Source organism: Papio anubis, chromosome 18 (assembly GCF_008728515.1).
Source record: "Papio anubis isolate 15944 chromosome 18, Panubis1.0, whole genome shotgun sequence".
Taxonomy (NCBI): domain Eukaryota; kingdom Metazoa; phylum Chordata; class Mammalia; order Primates; family Cercopithecidae; genus Papio; species Papio anubis.
This window is the reverse complement of record NC_044993.1, coordinates 46,898,314-46,915,371: the sequence shown is the minus strand read 5'-3', so window position 1 is coordinate 46,915,371 and position 17,058 is coordinate 46,898,314. Positions and strand designations below refer to the sequence as shown.

General features: G+C 56.5%; 2 protein-coding genes across 3 annotated transcripts; one reads left to right on the top strand and one right to left on the bottom strand.

The window, feature by feature from the left end:
• Nucleotides 1–153: 153 nt before the first annotated feature.
• Nucleotides 154–5,240, top strand: APOBR (apolipoprotein B receptor). Its single transcript, XM_003916738.5, has 4 exons — nucleotides 154–1,060; nucleotides 1,414–4,263; nucleotides 4,349–4,617; nucleotides 4,704–5,240. Exons 1-4 carry the CDS (start codon nucleotides 809–811, stop codon nucleotides 4,771–4,773), a joined length of 3,441 nt encoding a protein of 1,146 aa, XP_003916787.4. The 5' UTR covers nucleotides 154–808; the 3' UTR covers nucleotides 4,774–5,240.
• A 388-nt stretch (nucleotides 5,241–5,628) lies between these two features.
• Nucleotides 5,629–14,391, bottom strand: IL27 (interleukin 27). Of its 2 annotated transcripts, XM_003916739.5 has the most exons (5): nucleotides 13,244–14,391; nucleotides 10,316–10,488; nucleotides 10,133–10,231; nucleotides 8,550–8,708; nucleotides 5,631–6,192 (listed from the first exon to the last, which is right to left on the bottom strand). In XM_003916739.5, the coding sequence occupies exons 1-5, from the start codon at nucleotides 13,272–13,274 to the stop codon at nucleotides 5,920–5,922; spliced, it is 735 nt and encodes a 244-aa protein (XP_003916788.2). In that variant the 5' UTR covers nucleotides 13,275–14,391; the 3' UTR covers nucleotides 5,631–5,919. The 2 variants fall into 2 exon arrangements, with proteins under 2 accessions (XP_009194505.2, XP_003916788.2); XM_009196241.4 differs by lacking the exon at nucleotides 13,244–14,391 and having other exon boundaries at nucleotides 5,629–6,192; nucleotides 10,316–10,741.
• Nucleotides 14,392–17,058: the final 2,667 nt, after the last annotated feature.

Below are 17,058 nucleotides of genomic sequence, written 5' to 3'. Positions count from 1 at the left end.
ATCCATCATCCCAACACTTTGGGAGGCCAAGGTGGGCAGATCACCTGAGGTCAGGAGTTCGAGACCAGCCTGGCCAAATGGCAAAACCCTGTCTGTACTAAAGATACAAAAATTAGCCAGGCATGGGAGGCTGAGGCAGGAGAATCACTTGAACCAGGGAGGCAGAGGTTGCGGTGAGCCAAGATCTCGACACTACAGTCCAGCCTGGGCGACAGAGTGAGACTGTCTCAAAAAAAAAAAAAAAGAAAAGAAAAAGAATGTGCCCCCTCTAGCGTGCCTCCCAGGTCACTCAACTGCTGGAAAATGGAATCCTACTACCGTGCAGGGCTCTAGAAATTCAGCAGCGTTTCATACATGGCATCTGCCATCAAGGAAGTCACAGGAAGGTGGGAGGAAGACACAGATAGCCACAATATAAAGTTTAGCCAAGTTCTCTTTTGCAAGGCTAATCATAGATGAGGGGATGCACCCTAGAGCCACCAATCCGGCCCCTTCCGCCCCTGGCGGAAGCATTAATGACACTGAAATGTGTCAGAGCTCCCACCAGCCCCCTCTTCACTGCTACTCTTTCTTCCCAGGCAAAACAGGAACCACAAACCCCAGCTTCCTCTTGCAGAGTGGCTGTGGCTTGTAGGGGAGACGGAAATGGCTGAGGTGCGCATACAAGACCTGAGTCACTTGAGCTGCTATTGCCGCATGTCTCCTCCCTCTCCCCCTCCCCAGTTCTAAGGTCTCCTGCTCCCACTTTGACTTTTCTGGCCTCTCCCTTACCCTTTATTTCCAAATGTGCACCTGAGTCCCCTGTGTGATGTACACCCATTTCCCGGGCTGCAGTGGGGGCTGCTGTGGGCATCAGGGGCCGTGGGCAGGGCCTGGGGTGGGGACACATCAGGGAGACACAGGGGAAGAGGAAGTGCCTTCGGTCCTCGGGAAGATTGGCTTGTCTTGGTGGGTGGGGACGGTCATTATCAGCTTTCTGGACACACAGACACAGACAGACAGGATGGACTTCCTCCGGCTACACCTCCCTGGGCTGCACCAGGCCTTGAGGGGGGCACTGGTGAGAGGGGCAGACAGCTGCCAGAGACTTGCACCCCATTCCCTGGGGCCTCACTTCCGGGCACCTCCCCTGGGGCCTCACCTTTCCCCTCCTCCTTCTGATGTCCTCAGACTGGAGATTGCTTTCTCAGGATCAGGCAGACTCCTGGCCTAATCTTTTCTGAATTTTAGGCCCCACCTCCACCCATGAGTCCTCATACCCCTAATCGATGCCCTTTCTGGTTCCTTCTGCAAATCCTCTTCTCCTCTCAGATCTCAGTACCCTGTTCCTTAACCTGGGCTCCTCCAGCCAGGACCCCCAGGGAAAGGACTGGGACTCCCCTTAATGCCTCTCCCCTCCCTCTTTTTTCCTAGGATTCCCTCGGCACCTTTGTCTCCTACCTCTTGGGAGATGCAGTCCCCACTGTAGAGCGGGAGGCACAGGCGGCTGAGGAACTGGGGGCGGTGGCCGTGGGAAGGACAGGGAAGATTGTAGAGGAGGAAGCCCAGGAGGCCCTGGAGGGCCTTAGAGGCAGCCAAAACGAGGGGGCTGGAGGGCTGAGAGGGCCTGGAGAGGACAGAAGACGTGAAGCGGGGAGCTCAGCTGTGGAACAGACCTGGAGCTGGGGAGATGGCAGCTCCCATGGGTCCCAAGCAGAGAGGCAGGACAGTGGGGCTGGTGAGACAGCCAAGGCTGCCAGGTGCCAGGAGCCAGGTGCCCCCTTGGAGGCCAGAAAGAAATCCAAGGCAGGGTCTGGGGCTTGCCAAGAGAGGAGCGGCCAAGCCCAGGAGAGGCAGGAGCCCGATGAGCAGGAAGTGAACAGAGAGGAGAGGCTGAGAATCTGGGAACAGGAGGAGGAGGAGGAAGAGGTCAGGGCAAGAGAGCCAGGGATGGCCAGAGGGGCGGAGTCAGAGTGGACCTGGCACGGGGAGCCAGAGGGGAAGGCTGGTGCTGGCGGGCCAAAGGCGGCGGGGGACAACCGGGAGACGGAGCAGGGGGTCAGGAAGGCAGATGCAGGGGAAACTGAGGAGCCTGGGGCCGAAGGGGCTGGGAAAGGAGAAGAGGTGGTGGTGGTGGAGAAGGCCTGTGAAAGCACTAGGGCATGGGGGACGTGGGGCCCAGGGGCAGAGCCTGAGGACTGGGGAATCTTAGGCAGAGAGGAGGCCAGAACAACCCCAAGCAGGGAAGAGGCGAGGACAATTTTAGATGGGGAGGAAGCCAGGACAATCTCAGGTGAGGAGGAGGCCGAGACAGCCTCAGGCGGGGAGGAGGCTGGGACAGCCCCGGCCAGGGAGGAGGAGGCCGGGACAGCCTCAGGCGGGGAGGAGGCTGGGACAGCCCCGGCCAGGGAGGAGGAGGCCGGGACAGCCTCAGGAGGGGAGGAGGCCTGGACAACCTCAGGCAAAGAGGAGGCTGACCTCCCGGGAGTCAGACAGACAGAATATGGAGCAGTCCCAGGAGAAAGGCTCCTAGAGGCTACTGGAAAAGTCTGGGTCCTAGAGGAGGAGGGGGATGAGGAGAGAGAGGCTGAGGTGAGCCCTTTCCCCAAACAGGCCCAGGTCCTGGGCACTGAGAGAACAGAAGAGGCTGCTGAGAGCCAGACAGCAGGGAGGGAGGCTGTGGGAGGCCAGGAGGCAGGGGAGAGCTTTGAGGGTCAGGCGGACCTGTGTGGGAAGGAGGCTGAGATGAGATGGGACTTGGAGATCAGGGCCGACTGGGCCAGGCTGGAGGAGCTGGTACAGGCAGAGGAGGCCCAGGAGGAGAGAGGGAGTGGCAGGGATCTAGCGGCTGAGCTGCGCTCAGATGGAGAGGCTGAAGGCGCTGCTGACTTGGAGGTAACTCCAGAGGCCAGGCCTGAGGAGGAGCTCACAGGGGAGGAGAGCGAGGCGGCCCAGACTAGCTACGACCCACTGGGGGTGGAATGGGGTGGCCTCACACACAGGGTCACCAAAGGCCAGGGACCTGAGCTGATGGGAGGTGCCCAGACCCCAAGTAAGCAACCAGAGGAAAGAGAGGCAGGTGAGGTGGAGCTCCAGGGAGTTCTGGCCCGGAGCAAAGAGGAGCAGGAGAGGAGCCTGGAGGCAGGTCCCAGGCACACGGAGTCTGTAAAGCTCGAGGCCTCCGAGGCCTTCCCAGGAGCCTGGGAAAACCGCACGAGAAGGGACATGGAGAGAGGGAATATCCAGGAGGATGCGGCCGATGGCGAGCAGAGGGAGGAGGAGGCTGCGGGAGGCCAGACCCTGGTGGCTGAGGCCGAAGGAGACCAAGAGTCTGAACTATCAGAAGTCCCAGAGGCAGGCGGGGAGGGGCCGACAACCCAGGACACGGGATGTGGAATTGAGGAGGGAGAGGCGTCTGTCTCAGAGAACCAGGATCTGGATGGAAGCACAGGAGCAGACGCAGGGCCTGGCCTGTCACTGGGAGAGGCCTATGCCAGAGAAACCAAGGATGGGGAGGCGGAGGCTGACAGAACACCCAGGAGAGGCTGGAGGCTGCAGGCGGTGGCTGTGGACCTCCAGGACCGTGAGGACACACAGACTGGCACTGTGGCTGCTGAGGTTATGGGGGGTGAGGTGGACCCAGACGTCAGCGCGGCTGGTGCTGGTGAAGCTTTGGAAGGGGCGCTTGGGCAAGGCTGGGACTTGAAAGAAAGGGAAGAGACAGCAGCAGGAGAGCATGCAGGTGGGCAGGAATTTGGCCTGGAGGGCTCAGCAGAGGAAGAGGTGGCAGGCAGAGGTGGCCAAGCAGAGGCTTTTGAGGCCAGGGAGGGAGGACCTGGGGGAGGACGGGTAGAGGCAGAGGAATCTGCAGGTGCAGAGGACAGCTGTGGGCTGGATCGCGTGGGCTCCCAGACAGCGAGGGCAGACGGGATGGGAGCCATGGTGGAGGCTGCAGGGCTTCTAGAAGAGTGGATGCTGTTGGAAGAAAAGGCTGTCGGATGGCAGGAGAGAGAACAGAGGGAAGACAGTGAGGGGCGGCGTGGGGACCACCACCCTGAGGGAGAGGCACCAAGGCTCCTTGATGCAGAGGGTCTCATGGTGACCGGGGGCTGGAGGGCAGAGGCCAAGGAGACTGAGCCAGAAAGCCTGGAAGACGTCAGGGGCCAGGAGGAGTGGCCAACACACCAGGCCCCTGCAGAAGCTGCGCCCGGGTCAGTCGGGGAAGCCGAGACGGCTGAGGCCACAGGCAGTGCCAGAGGAGGTGCTGCCAGCAGCTGGAGTGAGGTGAGGGCTCTTAGTGGGGTCTGGGGGGGGAATGAGTGGAATCCTGAAGCTGGTCCCATGGTCCTCTGTGCTCCCTTTCCTGCAGGCCCCGCTCCCTGGGTCCCTCCTAGACGTCTCTGTCCCAAGGAGCCGCGTGTACCTCTTGAGAAGCTCCTCACAACGTCGCTCCCGGCCTTCTTTTCGTCGGACTCCAGCCCTGGAGCAGCAGGAGGAGCCCCCAGCCCCCAATCCTCCTGAGGAGGAACTGTCGGCCCCTGAGCAGAGACCCCTCCAGCCAGAGGAACCCCCAGAGCCAAGCCCTCTGAGGCATGATGGGACCCCGGTGCCAGCCAGGAGAAGGCCCCTGGGACATGGGTAGGCACAGGGCAACTCGGCTGGGGTGGGGAAGAGACCGTGGGCACCTGGGAACCCATTCTCATGGGCCTGACTTCTGCCTTCAGGTTTGACCTCATGCACCCCGGCATGATGCAGGAGCTGCAAGCCCGTCTGGGCCGGCCTAAGCCCCAGTGACTGAAACCTGGCGCTCTGGGAGCCAGGCCCTGAGTGGGGGCCAGAAGTCTCGCTCCGACGCCACTGAGCCCTGCTCCCTCTGCCACCGTGGACACATCCTCTCCACCCTCTGGGCCTCAGCGTCTTGATGTATCATTCATGGAGCAGGCAAAACCAGACATCTGGGAAGACCTTGACTTAAGGAGTCTGATTCTCCAACACAGGCTGGTGGACCACCTACTCCACTGAGACCACGTCTCAGGGTGCCTTCCCTGGTTCCTCTCCAGACTGAGTCAGCTATCTGGACTGCATGGAGGCTGGGCACGGGGGCTCATCCCTGTCACCCCAGAGCTTTGGGAGGCCAAGGTGGGAGGAGCGCTTGAGACCAGGAGTTCGAGACCAGCCTGGGCAACATAGCAAGACCCCCATCTTTTAAAAGCAAAATAAAAAAAATAAAGACTGCAAGGAAGACTGAGAGGGAACAGCGATCATTCTCCTTATAGGCCTCCCTCTCTGACTTCCGCTTCCCAGCCCAACTCCCTGCACCAAGACCCTCAGAACTGAGCAGGCGTAACACAAACCTCTGGAGTCGCATCCAGGCCAAAGGAAGGTGGTTAGGGGGGCTTAAGGAGCACTGCTCAGAATCAAAGATGAGCTGCCTTGAGCTTCCAAAACAGTAGCTCGGCCTCAGGATGCCACTGGTTACTATGGCAACTGCCTGGCGGAGCAGGACATAGTAGGGGAAGATGGGCCAGGGACCCCAAAAATGTAGGAGCAGAGAGGGGTTCAGGATGGCTAGAGGTTGCTGACCCCGTTCCAGGCTGCCCTGCCCTCTGGGTGTCAGCAGCCCTTCCCAGAAGATAAGCGGAGGCCAGGGGTGGATGAGAGTGCTTTATTGGGCACCCAGCATGGGGGCTCGGCCCAAGGAGGACCAGCAGGCTCCGAGACAATAAATAAACCATCATCTCTCTAACAATAAATAAATATCCAAGAAATAAATAGCTGGCAAGGACCAGAGGGGCTTTCAGTTACTGGGTAGGGCCTGGGGCAGGGGGCTGGAAGAGCCCTCCCTTGTCCAACGCTGATGATGCGGAGGCTGCCCTGATGCCAAGACTCCAGTCCTAAAGTACTAAAGGGTGAAGGGCAGGGGGCTAAGAAGCCACCCAATCAGGGCTGGGGGCCCAATGTTGGGAACCCCAAGGGCCAGACTGAGTGCCCGGCCTTGGACAGCAGCAGCAAGTCCCGCACGGCCCGAGATAAGACGAGCTCCAAGGAGTGCAGCAGGCGGTAGGTGGAGAGGAGTTGGGGCCAGGACACCTGGGCCGGCCCCTGTGAGGCATTGCCCAGTGCCCCTGGGAGCAGCCCCTTCCTCTCCTCCTCCTCCTCCTCCTCCTCTTCCTCCTCCTCCTCCTCTGGGAGGTGGAATCCTGCAGCCAGCACCTGTGAGGAGAAGCCATGGGTTAGGGAGGGGCCAGGCCGAGAACCTGAGCGAATCCTCATTCCCTATTTGTGCCCAGCGGCTTCTAATGACATCAGTGACCACAAGGTCATGATTTCCCCGGACATTCCCTACTTGATCTTCCATGATGTCACCCGCTAACGCGTCTCACCTCATCTTTCAGTTCGAGAAAATGGAAGTCAAGGAGCAAGAGGATGCTCACAGAGCTAGATCACCCCAAGGACTGCCCCGAGGGGTGGGTTCAGGAAGTTTCTGCTGTTAAGGTTGCTCTTGGGTTGGGTCAGCAACAGGCAGAGGGTGACATAGCTCAGATTCCCTGCTGCTTGCCCTTCCTTTCTCTCTCTCTCTCTCTCTCTCTCTGTCTCTCTGTCTTCCTTTCTTGGAGTCCCGCTCTGCCGCCCAGGCTGGAATGCAGTGAGGCGATCACGGCTCACTGCAACCTCTGTCTCCTCAGTTTAAGCAATTCTCTCCTACCTCAGCCTCCCGAGTCATTGAGATTACAGGTGCCCACCACCATGCCTGGCTAATTTTTGTATTTTTAGTAGAGATGGGGTTTTACCCTGTTGGCCAGGCTGGTCTTGAGCTCCTGACCTCAAATAATCCACCTGCCTTGGCCTCCCAAAGTGCTGGGATTCCAGGCGTGAGCCACCACGCCTGGCTCTGCTACTTGCATTTTCTATTCTCATTTCATTAAGTGTGAAATTCTGATTTCCCTTTGAAAGGTTCTGGAAGATCTGGGTGACATCAGAGAATCACAGGGAGAAGGGAAACAGGAGGCAGACGCTGTGCTGGGCGCTCAGGACAAACCCCGAGTGACCTCACAGCCCAATGGCCTCCTGTTCAAGATGGAGCCCCAGGAGAATGCCAAGATTGAGGGGCGGCACCAGGGCCTGGTGTGGCTGCACACGCCCGCGCACACACACGAACACACTCACACACATACTCATTCTCACAACGCAGTCACACTCATTCCCATACAGTCACATTCACACAAAACACATTCATGGCTGGGCACAGTGGCTCATGCCTGTAATCCCAGCACTTTGGGAGGCCGAGGCGGGCAGAGCACGAGGTCAGGAGTTCGAGACCAGCCTGGCCAACATGGTGAAACTAAAAATAAAAAAAAATTAGCCAGGCGTGGTGGTGCATGCCTGTAATCTTAGCTAGTTAGGAGGCTGAGGCAGGATAACTGCTTGAACCAGGGAGGCAGAAGTTACAGTGAACTGAGCATGCCACTGCACTCCAGCCTGGGCGACAGAGTGAGACTCAGTCTCAGAACAAAAAAAAATTCGTTCACATACCCACACAGTCACACTCACACTCATCCTCACACACTGACACACCTATACCCAAACTCTCACCCACACACCTCACTTTGACACAACACTCACATTCACACACCCACCCACACACTCACACACTTTCACACTCACAGACCCACACACACTCACACACCTTCACCACCCCTGGCTGACCCATTACCACTCACACACTCTCACACTCACAGACTCACACACTCACACACTCTTACACTCCAACGGACCCACACACTCACACACAGTCACGCTCACACTCATACAGACTCCCCCACACTCACAGTCACACCCACACACTCTCACACAGACCCACACACTCACACACTCACAGTCACACACATACAGACCCACATACACACAGTCACACTCACACTCACACAGACCCACACACACACAGTCATGCTCACACTCATACAGACCCACATACAGTCACACCCATGCTCACACTCACAGACCCACACACACACTCTCACACTCATGGACCCACACACTCACACACAGTCACACTCACACTCATACAGACCCACACACAGTCATGCCCACACACTGTCACACTCACAGACCCACACACAGTCACACACACCCACGGGACCCAATGCACACAGCTCTCTCTCACAGCCGCTATCTTCATACAGACCCCTCCACACACTCACACCCATATACTCTCACAGTCACATATACTCACACAGACCACACACTCACACACTCTCACACTCACAGACCCACACACTCACACACTCTCACAGTCACACACTCACGGACCCACACACACACAGTCATGCTCACACTCATACAGACCCACACACACTCACTGTCACACCCACACTCTCACAGTCACACACTCTCACACTCACAGACCCACACACTCACACTCTTATATATAAGTCACACTCTCACACTGTTGGACCCACACAGTCACAGTTATGCTCACACTCTCACACTCACACACACTCAGAGCATGGGATCACTGGATAAGCCAGCGAGTCTTCCTTCCCACGTGGTCTGGGGTGGCCGGGCTTTACCTGGAAGCGCAGGTGCCGCTGCAGATCGCGGAGGTCCAGCCTCATGGCCCACAGCTGCATCCTCTCCGTGTTGGTCCAGCGGCCCTGGGTCCCCAGCCCTCCCAGCAGGGCACGGAAGGGCTGAAGCGTGGTGGAGAGGAAGCAGAGACGCTCCAGGTCCTGAAGGGAAGGCAGATGGTCAGGAAAGGCCCACAGGCCAAGGATGGACATGTCACACCCACCCCCTCCCTATCCAGGTCTCCTTCCCATTCCACACTCCAGCCTCCAGTCTATCCCCATAGCTCTTCCCCACCTCAGCCCAGCTCCGTCTCCATTCCTTCCATCTCCACTGTCTGGGACATTTGCCCCATCTCCTTTTCCAGCCTCCCTTTCACTCCCATGCCCATGATCTTCTCTAACCCACCCCTCTCAGTCCCTGAAGCACTCTCCTTCTGCAGCCCTGTTCCCTTCTCTCCTTCACCACCCCATCATACCTCCTGCCCACGCGTTTCCATCCCATCTTCAGCCCCATTCCCATTTCTAACCCCAACTCCGTCCTTCCTCTATGTGCCCAGACTCACTCTTTCAATTTTTCCATCCCATCTCCAACTTCATTCCCAACCCCATCCATTCCCTTCCCCACCAGCAACTCCCATCCCTTCTCCATCCCCTGCTTAATGTTCACCCTCATCTCCAACCTTCTCATCTCTAGCTATCCGCATTCTCACCCCCAGTGCCACCTCCACCCACCCTCCATGCCGCTGTGATCTCTCTCCAGTCTCATGCCAGTCCCCTGCCTGCCGCATTCCATGCCCAGCTCCACTCTTACCTCTTCCTAACCCCACTTCCTTATTCCAGCTTCATCTTTATTGTTTGTTTGTTTGTTTGTTTTGAGATGGAGTCTTGCTCTGTTGCCCAGGCTGGAGTGCAGTGGCGCGATCTCATCTCACTGCAACCTCTGCCTCCTGGGTTCAAGCAATTCTCCCGCTTCAGCCTCCTGAGTAGCTGGGATTTCAGGCACACACCACCATACCTGGCTAATTTGGTATTTTTAGTAGAGACGGGGTTTCTCCATGTTGGTCAGGCTGGTCTTGAACTCCTGATCTCAGGTGATCCGCCCTCCTCGGCCTCCCAAAGTGCCGGGATTATAGGCATGAAGCGCCATGCCTGGCAGTTTATTTATTTTTCTGAGACAGGGTCTCCCTCTGTCCTCCATCCTGGAGTCCAGGATTATAACTCACTGCAGCCTCCAACTCCTGAGCCCAAGCAATCCTCCCATGTCAGCCTCCTGAGTAGCTGGGACCAAAGGTGTGTACCACCATGCCTGGCTAACTCTTAAATTCTTTTGTAGAGACAAAGTCTCGCTATGTTGCCCAGGCTAGTCTTGAACTCCTGGCCTCATGCAGTCCTTCCACCTTGGCCTCCCAAAGTGCTGGGTTTATAGGTGTGAGTCACCGTGCCTGTCATCTTTATGTCCAATGACATATTCAACATCATCCAGGTTCTATCCCCAATGCATCTCCAGCTCAATCTCCAGCCTCATCTTGCACCCTGGCCCCAGTCTATCACAAGCTACCCGCCCCATTCCACCAGCCCTCACTCACAGAGAGGCGGCGCCAGGTCTGGAAGGTCAGGGAAACATCAGGGAACTGCTCTCCCAGGGGCAGGAGGTCCAGGTTCACTCCTGGCAGGTGAGATTCCGCCTGGGGGGCAAGGTCTGTTAGTGGGGGCCAGAAGGGATTAGGGGTCTGCCCGTCCCCAGCACCAGCTGCATTATGGGGACTTACAAAGCGGTGGGCCTGGCCCCGAACCTCGGAGAGCAGCTTCCTGGCGAGATGCAGGCTGACCGTGAACTCCCTCTGCAGCTTCTGCACGCTCAGCTGGGGCCTCCCTGGGGGCCTTGGGAATCCCCAGACACCAGCTTGAACCAGGAGCAAGGGAAGCAGCAACAGGCTGAGCCCTGGAGAGGTGGGGAGAGGGTGAGCGAGACAGGGAGAGAGCTTGAGAACTCGGGAGAAGGAACGGAACATGCCTTTTCTGAGCCTGTGCTAGCTGTGAGCATAGTGCAGCCACTTTCACCATCATCATTCCTCTGCCTCCTCAAAACCACAGTGGAGGCCAGGTGCGGTAACTCATGCCTGTAATCCCAACAATTTGGGAGACTGAGGCGGGCGGATCACCTGAGGCCAGGAGTTCAAGACCAGCCTGGCCAACATGGCAAAACCCTGTCTCTACTAAATATACAAAAATTAGTCAGGCATGGTGGTGCATGCCTGTAATCCCAGCTACTCAGGAGGTTGAGGCAGGAGAATCGCTTGAACCCGGGAAGCAGAGGCTACAGTGAGCTGATATAACACCACTGCACTCCAGCCTGGGCGACAGAGCCAGACTCCGTCTCAACAAAACAAAACAAAACAAAACCAAACCCCACGATGCAGCCAGCATGGTCCCCATATGGCATCTCTGTATGGAGTGCCCACTTTTGCAAAAAGACCAGAAGCCTGATCCTGTTTTTTTTTTTTTTTTTTTTTCTTTTGAAACAGAGTTCTGTTCTATCACCCAGGCTGGAGTATAGTGATTTGATCACAGCTCACTGTAGCCTTGAACTTCTGGGCTCAAGTGATCCTTTTGCCTCAGCTTCCCGAGCAACTGGGACCAAAGGGACACACCACTGTGCCTAACTGTTTCTATTGTTTTGTAGAGACAGGGTCTCACTACATTGCCCAGGCTGGTCTTGAACTCCTGGCCTCAAGAGATCCTCCCGCCTCAGCCTCCCAAACTGCTGGGATCACAGGCATGAGTCACTGTGCCGGGACAGAGGCTGGATTTTTGACCCCCATAAACTCCCTTGGCCAAATGCCTTTTTCAGTGAGCAACCTGCACAACCACATGTGGCAGCCTCAGTGCTATTATTCTCCCCATTTTGCAGATGAGGCTCAGTGAGGTTGACTTGCCCAAGGTCAAATAGCCAGAAGGTGGGAAACCAGGACTGGATTCCAGATTTTTCCAAATGCAGGGCCCATGGGTTTTCCCCAGAGGGAGGCAGCCACCTGCCCCAGGAGTGGGCACACCATGTTCTGCCAAGGATTCTTTGGGCTCAGTCAAGCGGCTCTGATGGCTTGAACTGGCCATGAGGTCCCCAGGGATGGGTTAGCAATGCCAGAGGCTCTATCCCAGGGAATCAAAAGGACAGGTTGGTCCAGTTTCCATCACGGCAGGTGGATCCTGGCAGGGTAACCTGCCTGGGGCGAATCCACAGTGTGGGAGCTTTTTTTTTTTAAGACAGAGTCTCACTCTGTTACCCAGGCTGGAGTGCAGTGGCGCGATCTTTGCTCACTGCAACCTTCATCTCCTGGGTTAAAGCAATTCTCCTGCCTCAGCCTCCTGAGTAGCTGGAATTACAGCCATGCGCCACCACGCCGGGCTAATTTTTATTATCTTTAGTAGAGAGGGGTTTTGCCATGTTGGCCAGGCTGGTCTCCAACTTCTGACCTCAGGTGATCCACCTGCCTTGGCCTCCCAAAGTGCTGGGATTACAGACATCAGCCACTGCGCCCAGCCCAGAATGGCTGAATTCCGAGTGTGCTTCCTGACCTGTGTTTTCCTGGAAAGAGGGGCAGCGGATGGGCGCTCTAGGAAGAGGGCAGTATTCATCAATTTCCCCCTCAGGGAGAGGAAATCTAGCAAGCACAAGAGTTACACAATTCTCCTCGAAACACAAACCAAAACTGGCCCGAAGTCCATCCTACTCTCCCTACTCTCCCTGCCTCTTCCCTGTCCTCTCTCAATCTCTAATCCCTGAGCTCTGCTCTTCGAAATATCCCGATAAAGGTGAAGGGGAGCTTTTATGGACGTCTACTCCCTCATGGACTTCTAGATGTGGTGGGCATTGCCTAACCTAAGATCTCTGGCATTCAGACTCCCTGGCTTGGGGGCCACTCGGACCCTCTGACATCCTGGAGACTTAAGGCAGAGTGGGGTTCTTCCTAGCTCAATGTTGGGGACAGGGTGGTGCCCCCAGGCCCTGGTGGATCAAGCCCAACCATAAGTGAGCTGTGCCATCTCCGACCTGAGCTCTGGAGCCCCCAGACCCCCTCCTTACCCTCTGCAGCCGATCCTGGGTCATTGGCTCTGGCCTTTGAAGGTTCTGTCTCCATCTTCCAGCCTTTGGTCCCTACCTGCCCTATGTAGCATGTTACCTTCTCCTCTGCCTACTGCTTTGGTTCTAGCCCCTGAGTTCTGCAGCCACCAGCCACAGATTGGACCTCCTTCTAACATCAGACTAAAGACCTTTGACCCAGTGAGGCTGCTGACATCTTGGTCCCAGCGCCCCACTTGTGCCAGCACTTGTTCTGTTCTTCCTTCAGCCGGCCCCATTCTAAGTCTTAGCCAAGCTGTTTGGCTTCTGCTTATTCACTCCAAACTCTTCATTTATCTGTCTAGACCTGGTCCTTGTCAAATCACTGGTCCAACCCTCCCCATTCCTGCTAGCCAAGGCTTCCTTCCCATCCTCTGCCCAGCCCTGGGTCAAAACACCACCCCACTGCCCCAGGCCCCCAGCCAGTCACTCCAGCCTCCCCTGCCATCCAGCAGCCAGCCAAACCCTCAGTCTTGGCCAAGTTGTTGCTCTCAGCTCTCGACCCCATGCACCAGCCAAGCTCGTCCATCCTCTGCCCAAACTCAACCAAGCCCCCCATCCCTGGCTTCAAACTCACGCCAGCCAAGGTTGCCTGCCGTCTGGCCCATGGCGGGGCCCGGCCTCTTTGGTCAGCCATCTCCTGGGTAGGGGGGGTCTTATACTGGGGGCTGTGCCCGGTTTCACTTTCCGTCCTGCTTGTACTTTCAGCTTTGTGTTCACTCACTCTTCCCTCTCGCCACCCCTTGCTAAAATGGGGAAATGTAATTTCCCTTCCCGGAGGGGGTGGGAGGTATGATGGGGGGTGACGGGAAGCTGGGGTTTCAGGACACCCAAGCTCCAGACTCACTGCTAAGCTCCCACGGCCAGCTCTGCCCTCAGTGCCCCATGCTTGGGTGAGCCATCCAGCCCTATTCACTGGTTGATCCCAGAGTCCCAAATCCCCTCCTGATTCTCGGCTCTGCCACCACCATCCTAGGGTCTACTGTCCTTCCAAAGATGGATGGCCAGGTAAGGGGATTGCCCACCCTAGGGGACTCAGGGTTTTGAGTCATCTGACTCCCTTATGGTTTACCAGATGGCTGAGGAAGGTGGTGCAAAGAGAGTCAGTGCTTAATGGGTGGCTGGGATGCACCCTTGCTTGGGGCCAGGAAGAGGCTCAGTGTGATGGTGGGATTGGAGCTCAGTTTGTAACTAGGATCAGGGCTGGATAAAATTAGGTCCGAGGCCATATCTGGGACCAGGGTTAGGGCTTTTTCCAGGGTCAAGGGCTCTGTCTCCATCTTTAACCAGAGTCAGATATAGGATTTGAGTTCAGTCTATAATCAGGATCAGGGGCTCAGTGTACAGCTGAACTCACGGCCTAGTCCCCGGCCAATATCCTGGCTGTGTCTGTGTTTAGGGTCACAGCTATCGGTGACCTGGGGCTTTGCTTGTGGCCTGTAGGGTTGGGTCTAGAGCTTGGTCTTTGGCCAAGGTGCTGACTGGGACTGGGACTCAGTAGGGGGTCCAGGCCTGGGCTGGGATGAGAGCTCAGTCAATGACCAGGATCGGGGCTCAGCTCGTGGCCAGGCTCAGGTTGAGTGAGGTCAGGATCAGCGCTCAGCCAGGCCCAAGAATAATCTTGGTGTTTCTGCTCTGTAGAAGCCATGGTCAGGGCTGGGCCGCATGGACCACAGATCTCCCTTCCAGCACAGCCCCACCCTCAGCCCCGCCCTGGATTTCCCATCTTCAGGGAGAGGATGGGGTTTCTTGGTCTTCCCCGAGAACAACTGCTGCCACTTTCTTTTTAGGACCTGTGGGGTTTCCCTGCCGGGTCCCTGGTGTGAGATAGAAACCAGGGGGGGCTTCCCCTTCCTGCTCTCTGCCTCCTTGGCCTGCCTGGGCACTGCCCACCAGGCCACGTGGGAACAAGTGCGCCAGGGAAATACCAACATCTGTTGAGGGAGCAGCCCCACAGGCCACTGGAGACGGACAGGGAACTGGGGCTGTAGTCCAGACAGGTTTCCCCTGCAGCACCCCCCAGTGGTGGCAGCTCACGCCCCGGCAGCCCATGCAGCTGGGGCTCCCCACAGCGGGTCCTAGAGGCATGCCACCTGCTGACCCCCTTGACCACATGGGGCCTCCCTTTGGCTCTCTCCATGGTCCCTCCCAACCTCTACTGTCACCCAGAACTTCCTTACCTCTCAAATCTTGAACCCTGGCTGGGCGACTTGGCTCTCACCGGTAATCTCAGCACTTTGGGAAACTGAGGTGAGAGGATCCCCTGAGGCCAAGAGTTCCAGACCAGCCTAGCCAAAATAGCAAGACCCCATCTCTATTAAAAACAAAATAGGCCGGGCACGGTGGCTCAAGCCTGTAATCCCAGCACTTTGGGAGGCCGAGACGGGCGGATCACGAGGTCAGGAGATCGAGACCATCCTGGCTAACACGGTGCAACCTCGTCTCTACTAAAAAATACAAAAAACTAGCCGGGCGAGGTGGCGGGCGCCTGTAGTCCCAGCTACTCCGGAGGCTGAGGCAGGAGAATGGCGTAAACCTGGGAGGCGGAGCTTGCAGTGAGCCGAGATCGCGCCACTGCACTCCAGCCTGGGCGACAGAGCAAGACTCCGTCTCAAAAATAAATAAATAAATAAATAAATAAATAAATAAATAAATAAATAAAATAAAATAAGGCCAGGAAAGGTGGCTCACGCCTGTAATCCCAGCACTTTGGGAGGCCAAGGTGGGCTGATCACGTGAGGTCAGGAGTCTGAGACCAGCCTGGCCAACATGGTGAAACCCTGTCTCTACTAAAAATACAAAAACTAACCAGGCATGGTGGTAGGTGCCTGTAGTCCCAGCTACTTGGGAGGCTGAGGCAGGAGAATTGCTTGAACCTGGGAGACAGAGGTTGCAGTGAGCCAAGACTGTGCCACTGCCCTCCATCCTGGGCAACAGAGCAAGACTCCGTCTCAAAAAAAAAAAAAAAGAAAGGGTAGGGGGCGGTTGGCTGGGTGCTGTGGCTCATGCTGGTAATCCTATCACTATGGGAAGCTGAGGCAGGAGGATCACTTAAGCCCAGGAGTTCAAAGTCAGCCTGGGCAACATAGTGAGACCTCCCTTTCTCTAATTAAAAAAAAAAAAAATTGGCCGGGCGCGGTGGCTCAAGCCTGTAATCCCAGCACTTTGGGAGGCCGAGACGGGCGGATCACGAGGTCGGGAGATCGAGACCATCCTGGCTAACACGGTGAAACCCCGTCTCCTCTACTAAAAATACAAAAACCAGCAGGGCTGCAGGTGGCGGGCCAGTCCCAGCTACTCGGGAGGCTGAGGCAGGAGAATGGCATGAACCCAGGAGGCGGGAGCTGCAGCGCATTGAGATCTGCCGACAGACTTCCAAAGCCTGGGCGACAGAGCCGAGACTGGCCTCAAAAAAAAAAAAAAAAAAAAATTTGCCGACGCTGCGCCTGTTTGTCTCAGTACTTTGGGAGGTCGGTAACGGCCGGATCAATTTGCGGTCAGAGATCGACCGCCCGGCTAACACGGTGAAACCCCGCTCTACCAGCGGTTGTACCAGCCAGGCATGGGCGCCAGTCCCAGCATCTGAGGCTGAGGCAGGAGGCCCGCGTGAACCTGAGAGGCGGAGCTGCGTGAGCTGACCGGGTTACCGCATCTGCAGCCTGGGTGAGCGCAGACCTCGCCCCAAAAATTCCTTAGGCTGGGTGCAGTGGCTCATGCCTGTAATCTCAGCACTTTGGGAAGCCAAGGCGGTGGATCACAAGGTCGGAAAGCCTGACCAGCCTGGCCAGCATGGTGAAACCCCGCTTCTTACTAAAAAATACAAAAATTAGCTGCATGGTGTTACACCTGTAGTCCCAGCTACTCAGGAGGCTGAGGCAGGAGAATTGCTTGAACCTGGCAGGTGGAGGTTGCAGTGAGCCAAAGTCACGCCATTGCACTCCAGTCTGAGTGACAGAGCAAGACTCCGTCTCAAAAAAAAAAAAAAAAAAAGAAAATCTTGAACCCCATCTTCTCTTAGGGCTCCCTGACACACCCCAATCCCTTGCTGCTCCTTTGCGCTTCTGTTTTTTTTTTTTTTTGAGATGGAGTCTCTATCACCCAGGCTGGAGTGCAGCAGTACAATCCCAGCTCACTGCAATCTTTGACTCCCCGGTTCAAGCGATCCTCCCGCCTCAGCCTCCTGAGTAGCTGGGATTATAGGAGTGTGCCACCATGCCTGGCTAATTATTTTACTTTTATTTTTATTTTATTATTATTTTTTGAGACAGAGTCTTGCTGTGTCACCCAGACTGGAGTTCAGTGGCACGATCTTGGCTCACTACAACCTCTGTCTCCTGGGTTCAAGTGATTCTTGTGCCTCAACCTCCCCAGTAGCTGGGACTACAGGCATGC

Excerpts from the sequence above, each read along its gene's own strand:
- APOBR (XM_003916738.5), top strand. The coding sequence starts at position 809 with ATGTACACCCATTTCCCGGGCTGCAGTGGGGGCTGCTGTGGGCATCAG. Across the intron at positions 1,061-1,413 it reads AGGCCTTGAGGGGGGCACTG|GATTCCCTCGGCACCTTTGT; the intron begins GTGAGAGGGGCA and ends CTTTTTTCCTAG. Across the intron at positions 4,618-4,703 it reads AGAAGGCCCCTGGGACATGG|GTTTGACCTCATGCACCCCG; the intron begins GTAGGCACAGGG and ends TTCTGCCTTCAG.
- IL27 (XM_009196241.4), bottom strand. The coding sequence starts at position 10,558 with ATGTTCCGTTCCTTCTCCCGAGTTCTCAAGCTCTCTCCCTGTCTCGCT. Across the intron at positions 10,232-10,315 it reads GGGGCCAGGCCCACCGCTTT|GCGGAATCTCACCTGCCAGG; the intron begins GTAAGTCCCCAT and ends CTTGCCCCCCAG. Across the intron at positions 6,193-8,549 it reads AGCGGCACCTGCGCTTCCAG|GTGCTGGCTGCAGGATTCCA; the intron begins GTAAAGCCCGGC and ends TTCTCCTCACAG.